We start from the raw sequence: 8,789 nt of genomic DNA on the forward strand, positions 1-8,789 counted from the left end.
TGTAGCCGTCCATTCCCGTGCTCAGCAGAGATGCAGTTGTGTTTGGACATGAGCTGCCACAGCCAGACACACAGCAAGAGGAATGTAGAATATCAGAGGCTGTGTAGATCCAATTTTTTTTTTCCAGGATGCAAGCAAGAAAAGCAGAAGGAAACATGGGAGAACCTCAGTACAATTAATTGTCCAGGGAACCCCAGAAACTGATGGTGTTCTGGTGCTACTGCTAATCCCTTCTAGGGAAAAAAAATTACTCCAGGAAGGGGCAATGTCATGGGACAGATAGCAAGAGTTGATCCAGGAAGCCTCTGAAGGATGGAGCCCAGCCCCCAATGCATGTGGGCTTTGCCTGCCCCCCGGCACAGAAGCCCCCCAGGGGCACAGGTCTCTGGGGCAGGAGAAGGTCACCAGCACTGCCAGGGCTTGCCTGGGGGGGCGGCAGGTCTGCCTTGGCAGGGACTCTGCCACACCTGCTGATTTCAGTGCTGGCCAGGCCCCAGGGCTCAGAGCAGCATTCAGGCACACACGTTCCTTGTCTGTGTCACACCCTGTGCAGGTTTAGGATGGCCACCATCCGGGCCGTGTCCCAAAGAGGCCGTGCCAGCTCCTGTGCAGGGCCCCGTGCCCTTCCTGCTGTGGCTGCGTCGGCAGCCCTGGGGGCTCCTTCTCCTGCCCTGAGCCTGCAGAGCAGGGCACCGTTTGCTGATGGTTTGAGGCGTTACTAAAGAACCTGTCATGCTGTCTTAGACACTTTGGGCAAGGGATTCCTTCCAACCTGGGCCACTTTGGGGGGGATGGGTGTCATGGAGTTACTTTACCTTTAAGGAAGATGAAGTTGCTGGGAACTGCCTGGAGTCTTTTCTCCTGACCAATTATCGGTCATTGCTGAGAATTGACAGCAGTTTAGGCCATTGAAATTTGGGATTAACTTGTGAACCGTACCTTAAAGTGTAAAACCAGAGCTCTCTGGGTTCTCTTTGTTTCCTGGCTGTGAAGGGTGGCAGAGCTCCAGGCCTCCCGTTCCCTGCCCAGGCCATGCAGCCAGGCGGGGACTGGGCTGGGCCCAGCGGCTCCCGACCAGGAGATGGGGCCTGCGGAAGGCTTTCCCCGGGCCCTGGTTGGGCCGGGCCGATCTATGGCTCAGCTACAGGTTTTGCTGTAACTAAATTCACTAGAAACTGCCGAGTGAAGAAGGAGAGAGGCTCAGGACCTGCAGCAAGCAGAGACAGCCACACTCTCCAGAGCAGCTATGAAGAACCTTCCATTGCAGACAGCTCCAGCTCCTGTTCGGCAGAGATCTCCGAACCATCTACAAAAGCCTGGGCAAGATTTTAACTCTTTCATTACCCAGATGAGACTTGCGGATTAATCTTTTTTATCCAGAGAGAGAGAGAGAGAGAGTGATCAACATGAAAAGAGACTTTATAAACTACCAGTGACAGGAAAGAAAAGAAGCTTCAGGAAAGGTGGAGAATTAAGAAGATGCTTTAATTAAGCTGAAATATCTTTCTGTTAAAACTATGGAGATGGACAATGAAGTCCTGAAAAGAACTCCTTTAATTCATGATACAGTATGTAGGGAGGAATAAAGTGTTCAAAGTGTAAATTTGAGTAAAAAGAAGAGTGATTATGGTATAGTGATGTGCTGGGAGATTTGAAGCCTTGAGAGGCAATGAGAAAACTGTTTTCTGGTGAAGCTCACAGAAACAGATGAAGAAGACTTTTTTGCCTTTGAATAACTTATCCTTAAAAATGCTATCTCTAGACTCATGGCCCATACACACTTCAGAGTGATGTGAAAATGGGAGGAGTGAACTCTAATGATAGCAGCTCTGGGCAGCTAATATTAGAGCAATAGAAAACTATAACAAAAATAGTTTTCTTGTGAGAAACTCCATAAATTAACAGGAAGAAACTTCTGTTTCCCTACAAAGACTGGTGAAAAGACTGTAGCAGGAATTGGGACTGTTTTAACCACCAAATTTCCAAGTTTTTTTTGTCTCTGTTATCATGTGAACAAGGGAATAGTGGGTAGATAGGGGATGAAAAGGTTTTTCTGGAAGTTTATTTTATGTTCTTATTATTGTGGTTTGTCAATTAATCTTTTTTTTTTTCCTTTTAAGTTTTATGCGTGTTTTGCTCTTGTTCTAATCCATATCTCACAGCAAGAAATAAGTAATTTTCTTAGTTATTGGTTTAAAACCACAACAATGGGGGAGGAACCAGGAAGGTGGCAGTGTGTGCAAGGGCCGTTAGTGACATGGTGCAGCATGGTAACGGTGGAATGGAACGGTGGAATGGACAAGAGCTGGTGGTGACAAGACCACACCAGAGTGCTCGGTGCATGCAACGAGACAGGACACGCCAGAGCAGTGCTGTGAGGAGCCCCCGCACAGCACACTCGTTTGTATGTGACCCGGAGCTTCTCTGAGCCATCATTCCTGCAGGTGACCTCAAGGCCAGACTGCAGGACTTGGTGACCTGTGGCCTTGCCGAGGCTTATCTTCTTAAGGTGCCCTCAAGGGCAGACAGTGGGACTTCCTGCCTCGGAGCTTTTCCGAGGCATTGCCCATCCCTGCAGTCACTGCCCTTGAGACCTTGGCACAATCCTTGAGGAGGAGCCTCCTGTCCTTGTGGCAGGAGCCCTCAAGACCCAAGTGCAAGACTTGCTGTCCTGCAGTCTTGCCAGGACTTGAGTCTTGCAGTCTTGCCAAGACTTGAGTCTTGCAGGTGCCTTCCAGGCACGACTGCAGGACTCCCTGCCTCGGAGCTTTTCTAAAGCCATCTCTCTTGCAAGTACCATAAATCCAGGCACTGCCATGGAGCAGCAACCCCCAAGAGTTTCCAAGCTGGCCTGGGTGCAGGAGAAGGAGGAAGAAGAAGGCCCTGGAGCTGCCCCAGAGGTAGAGACTGAAGAGATGCAGGAATTCCAGCCGCTGGAGGAGGGTGAGTTGCAGAGTTTGGCCTTAGGGCTAGCGCCTGTTGCCAGCTTGGCCGCATCCCACTGCATGCTATGCCATCCCCTGGTGCTGTTCCTATGGAAAGGATGGGAGAGTGTTGGAGAAGATCTGGAGCAGCAACCCCCAAGAGTGCCCAAGCTGGCCTGGGTGGATGAGGAAGAGCAGCAGGAGGAGGAGGAGGAGGAAGAAGGTCCTGGAGCTGCCCCAGAAGTGGAGACTGAAGAGGTGCAGGAGTTCCAGCCACTGGAGGAGGGTGAGTGGCAGAGCTGGGACAAAAGGCTGGTTGCCGCATCCCAACCCATTGCATCCCATTTCATCCCATCCCACCCTATCCTGTGGAGACACACCCAGGGACAGGACACAAGTGGGGCTGAGGCTGCCCCTCCAGCAGTGGCCGTGCTCCATCCCCTGGGGCATCTCGGGGCTGTCCCTGCCTGGGGATCACAGGGCTGGGCTGCGTTCTCCAGCCGCTCCTGCAGCCCCTCAGCTCTGGCTGCTCTCGCTCTTTGCCAGATGTAGCCGTGGAACAGACACAAGAGCAGGACCTTGCCTGTGGCCTCTTCCGCAGAACATCTGCACAGGTACCTGCAGCCATCCCCAACTGGGAACTGCAATGACCTGCTGGCACTGCTCAGCTCAGCACCATGCTTGGAACACTCCATGCAATATCCCTCTCTTCCCACCCTTCCTTCTCCTACCCAACATGCAAATTCACCAAGCGCATTTGGCAGGAAGAGACCAGCGTCATGGGCACTGGGTCCATGGAAGATGGTGACATCTACACCAGCGACACCAGTGCTGCCATGCTAGAATTCATTTTAGAGGAGGGTGTTTCCATTCCAGAGCAAGTAAGCAGCCTGTGGCCAGGGTTTGATCCTCCAGGGATCGCTTGGCCTCCCAAGCCACGCCTGCTGATCACTCTAAGCCTTTGAGGCCATTGCAGCGTGGTGACAAGGGAAGCACTTCTCTGGGGAAGCAGGGGACATTCCTGACTCCCTCTGGCAGCTTTCCAAGTCTCCCCTTGTGCCTTTTCCAGGTGCCTGCCATGGTGAGGTACATCCACCAGTGGCTCATGGCCAATGAGTCTGCTGACTCCAGGCTGGGCAGGACCCTGCTGGATCTGACCGAGGCACAGCCCGCTGACGTGGTCATTGCTCTCCTGCGTGTGGCCCCAACGTGTGACAGGTACGAGGCCCATGTGCCCAGAGGGCTCAGGGCTCCCCAGCCCATCAGCTTGCACAGCCTGGCCCAGGTGTCTGACCAACAGAGAGTTCCAGGGTCCTGTGTACCTGGGACCTTTCCCAGCCCTGCTCCATCGGCCTCTGAGCCTGCTGCCATGCCATGCCCCGTCAGGGCCCTGTCCCCACAGGGCTGGGTTGCCTGGGTGCTGCTGCCAGCTCAGCTCCCCCTGCCACTGCTGCCCAGGCCACGGGGATGTGTCTGAGACCCCCATGAGACAGAACTGTCACCCCGCAGAGCTGCAATGACCATGTGGAAGACCATCATGTGCTCGAGCAGGACTGTGGAGACAGTGATGCAGATACTCCTCGATGTGCTGAGAACCTGGCCAGAGCACAGCAAGTGCACCTCTGATGGAGACAACATGGGTGTCTTTGCCCTGGCTGTGAGTTTCTGCAACTGGCCTTTGCTCACCCCATGGCTGACCGCCTCTCCAATAGCTCTGTTTCCTCCTTCCCCCACTGCATCTGCCTGCCTCAGGCACTAGGCTAAAACCTGGCCTAGGGGCAGCTTCAGGGGCACCAGGCGTGGAGCTCCCCAAGGCTTTCCCCTGGCCTTGCCCTGCCACGCTCAGGCCCTGCCACACAGATACCTTGGCACTGGGCACTATCCCTGGGTGCATTGTCCTCTGCAGGCAACAGTGGTGATGTGGAAGTTCCTTCAGGTGCCCTGTGTCCCACGGGTAGTGAATGTGTATTTCCCCCGCCTCTTTGTGCATCTGCTCTTCCAAGTGTTCTTCAGCACTTTGGATATATCAGAGGATCTCAATGCCTTCTGGAAGGGATGCCAGGAGCAACACGGCCTTGCCACCAGCCCCAGCAGGTGCTCCATCCCAGTCATCCTGTCCCTGCCATGTCCCCAGGGCAGGAGCCAGTGCTCCCAGCATGACCTGGGCTTTGCTGTGCACACAGGTTTGCAGTGCAGACCCTGAAGTCCCTGCTCTGCCACATGCGCTGTAATGAAGTGGTGTTGTCAATGGAACGCAAGTGTGGCTGGGACACGCTGCTCTGTGCCGACACCCACCATTATGCCGTGGGTCTGCTGGCCAGGTGAGACCCCTTCTCCCCACTGCCTCTGGCATTTGTGCCCTGTGCCCAGGTTGCCCTGTGTCCACAGTCCCCATTGTCGAGGGCCAAAGGGCCTCATCACCAAGGGATGACCAAGGAGACTGGAAAAGACTGGGAGAGGAAGGCTCCCATGAGCAGTCACCTCCCAAAAGGCTCTGATCCCCTTGCAGGATCATGGTGAAAGATCAGGACTTGTCAGTCATTCCTGGGAGATGTTTGTCCCTCTGGTTCATAGTCTTGGTTACTTTTTCACCCTGGCAGGGAGATATCCTGTGTCTCCAGGCGCTTGTGTTCCCGGATTGCTCGCTACCTGCTCCGGGTTCTTAGCACACAGGAGGCACGCTGGGATCTGCCTGCCCTGGCATTCCTTGTGGAGGTGAGCCCCATAGCCAGAACTGCCTCCCTGCAGAGCTGTCTGCCACCTCTCTGCCCTCTCATAGCTGCAGCTGCCTGGGACGGTGCCCATGCCCTGGGCTGCCGCCTGGGCCCTGTTTCCTGTGTGGTTTCTGCTCCTGCCGGCTGGCTCCCCTGTCACTGTCCTGTGCCTTTCAGATCCTGGACTACCTGGACTTGAGTGAACGTGGTGCTAACAGGCTCCTGGAAATCTTCTCAAGGCACCTGAGTAGTGAGTGCAGGGACAAGCGTCATCTAGCACTCAGAGCCCTTTTCAAGCTCAGTGATGACTCCTCAATGGTGAGAAGTGGGCAGTGGCAGAAGCTGCACTGGGGAAAAAAGTCACTTGGGCTCGGCTGGGCTGTGGGCACCGAGGCAGCTGCTGGCAGCTCTCTTGCCTCCCGCTTCAGCTGCCTGAGTGCTTTGGGAGAGGCCTTTGGTCTCTTGGCCCTGTGGCAGCAGGGTGGCATTTCACAGACTTGTCTTCCACACAGAATGAAAAGATGTGGAGCCTGACTGAAAGGCTTGTGGAGCTCCTGCGGGACGCAGGTGGAGAAATAGTTAGGATGACAATCATGGTACTCAGCTTTGTAGTCTTGGACAAAGAGATGCTGATACCCAGCCCCATCGCCCTGCAGCTGGCTGAGGTGCTCCCACCACTCTTTGACCACGTAAGGCTCTGTGCCCCCAGCCGAGGCCACTGGCTGCTGCCTGGACACTTGGTGCACCAGGCCTGTGCTCTGCTGAACCCCGTGCCGACAGGGCTGAGGTTTTTTTCTCTTCCTTCCATATAGAATAATAGCCAGGTGCAGCTGGTGTCCATACTGCTCTTCCAAACATTGGTGATTGTTTTAGTTGAAATGGAAAAAGAAGCCCTGGAGACACAAATGTGCCAGAGCCTGCTGCCACTCTTCTTCCACTGCCATGATGAGAACCAGCGTGTAGCAGAGGTGAGGACTCCCGGGCTGCTGCTGTCACCCAGGCAGGGGGCTTGGCTGCCTCCTGCCCTGGCACCTTGCCAGCTGCAGCCTCCTGCAGGCCTTGGCACACGAATGCGGGTCCTGTGCCCTGCCTTGTGGGGCCATCTGCGGGTCTCTGCTGCTCTCCAGGCCTCTCAGAGAGCACTGCTTAGCATGGCCAAGTTCCTGAAGAGGAGAGATCTCGGAAATCCCGTGAAGAAGGAGAAACTGTGGAAGTTCGCTGAGGTCCTGGTAAGGACGGCCTGGAAGGCCCAGCCTTAGCCTGGAGAAGCCCCCTGTCTCCGGCGCTCGGTGTATGGGGCTGGCAGCTGCGTCCCTGCCCAGTGCCGCAGCCGGGGGCCGCACGGCTTCTTCTCCAGGCTCCTGTGGCCCCGAGCCGGCTGCCGATGGAGCCCCGAGCCACTGGGGCTGCAGGGCGGGCCGGCACCGCGGCTCCCCGGGCAGCAGCCGGCCCTCTGCCCCCTCCAGAGCCCGGCGCCAGCGGCTGCTGCCCGGTGCCTCAGGGCTGGGCGGCCACGGGAGGCCGGGGCTGGCCGCAGGCAGCGCCCGGCCGAGGGGCAGAGCCCGCGCCAACCCTTCCCTCCTGCCGCTCTCTGCAGCTGGCACAGGACGAGAGCCGAGCGGCCGAGCACCTGCACCAGGCCCTGCCATACCTGCAGAACCCACAGGAGCCCCTGCGAGCAGCGGCCATCAGGTTCATCGGTGAGCCACGAGCCCGGGCTCCCTCCTCGCCGCAGCTCGGCCCCGGCCCCGGCTGCTGCTGTCCCGGCAGCGGCCCCCAGGCCCGGCGCCCTGGAGCCCCGGCTGCTCTCGGGGCTGCTGCCGGCCTCTGGCAGCCGTGCCCTTGGGCTGAGTCAGGATGCGGCAAGGGCTGGGACTGAGCCCTGCCGGGGCGGGAGGGCGTGTGGCCCCAGGGCTGGCAGCGCCGCTAGCAGGGAGCTGTGCCGCCGGGGCCCTGACAGGCTCTGTATTCCCAGGGATTGCCGGGCGGCTCCTGATGGGGCAGAAGAAGGAGCTGCAGCTCATTTACCAATGTGAGTGAGGGCAGCGGGCTGTCAGCGGGGCTGGCGGGGGGAGCTGCAAGTCCTGGCCTGGCTGCTGAGGGCTCTGCTCAATGTGCGGATGAGGGGCAGCGTGGGCAGAGCACACCGAGATTTCAGGGGCACGTGGGGTGTTCATGGTCGCAGCTTTGGCCTGTTCCCCTTGGTCCCTGCTCCCTCTTGGCCATGGCAAGAGCCAGCTGGGATGGCTCTGGCAGGGGGCTTTCCGGGGGCCCTTGCAGGTCTGGGATCTGTTTGTCTCTCTTCCAGCCCTTGAAGACACGATGGATGACAGCAGCCTGGAGGTCGGAAGCCTGGCAGTTCAGACGTTGTGCCTGCTGAGGGCAGGAGACCCCGCTCCGATCTCCACATTCCAGAGGCTGCGAGATCAGCTCCGCAGGGCATGGAGTTCACGGCCTCGTCTATCGGACCTCAGCTGGCTGTGCTGCTGGAGGTCAGCAGAGAGCTGATCTGGCAGGCTCTGTCTGCTGGGGCCACATGAGCAGGCAAAGATTTCCCTTTTTTTCAAGATTGTTCTTTTCTTCTTTTTGTTTTTCTTTAATATATAAATATAGGATATGTTATGTTAGACATAGCTCCCAGGAGCTTTCTTTTGCTGCCCATGGTGTACAGGGTATAGCAGAAGAGGGGGAAAAGGGCTTGTGCTCGGCAAGCTGCCCAGGCGTGGAATGGTGCGGGGAAAATGGCCAGAAGCCTTTGGCTTCTGGTGGTTTTGCTGAAGGCACAAGCCCTGTCCCAGCCAGGATGTGCCATCTGTGTCCTTGTGTGTGTGCTGGTTGGTTTGCTGAGGGCTCTGTCATGATCTGCTAACACAGGTGGACCTCATGAGAGATTCGTTTGATCTCTCAGTGCAAAAGGAAACAAAGGGATTTAATTTTAAATCACAGTAATGGTGTACTGCTGCGGCGGGGTGGATGAGAGGGGTGCTGCGACCTTCCTGAAAAAGTGTCCTGAGAAGGATGGCTCTTAGTGGCACTGGCATGTCCCTCTCCTGGCCTGGCAAGTGATGACTTGCTAAGCAGCAGCTCCTTCCCAGGCAATGCAGGGAGAAAAAGGACTAGAGCTCTGGCCAGCAATTACCACAGAGAAATC

At 56.7% G+C, this 8,789-nt stretch overlaps 1 protein-coding gene across 1 annotated transcript; it reads left to right on the top strand.

Moving 5' to 3' along the window:
* The first annotated feature begins 2,254 nt into the window (after nucleotides 1-2,254).
* LOC111945088 (maestro heat-like repeat-containing protein family member 7) lies at nucleotides 2,255-8,267 on the top strand. Its single transcript, XM_086867756.1, has 16 exons — nucleotides 2,255-2,943; nucleotides 3,043-3,210; nucleotides 3,471-3,538; nucleotides 3,689-3,805; nucleotides 3,994-4,142; nucleotides 4,434-4,581; nucleotides 4,831-5,018; nucleotides 5,108-5,245; nucleotides 5,525-5,639; nucleotides 5,816-5,956; nucleotides 6,151-6,327; nucleotides 6,451-6,606; nucleotides 6,766-6,867; nucleotides 7,236-7,338; nucleotides 7,614-7,670; nucleotides 7,947-8,267. Exons 1-16 carry the CDS (start codon nucleotides 2,817-2,819, stop codon nucleotides 8,144-8,146), a joined length of 2,154 nt encoding a protein of 717 aa, XP_086723882.1. The 5' UTR covers nucleotides 2,255-2,816; the 3' UTR covers nucleotides 8,147-8,267.
* The last annotated feature ends 522 nt before the right edge of the window (nucleotides 8,268-8,789 follow it).

This window comes from Cyanistes caeruleus, chromosome Z, assembly GCF_971803275.1.
Source record: "Cyanistes caeruleus chromosome Z, bCyaCae1.hap1.1, whole genome shotgun sequence".
Taxonomy (NCBI): domain Eukaryota; kingdom Metazoa; phylum Chordata; class Aves; order Passeriformes; family Paridae; genus Cyanistes; species Cyanistes caeruleus.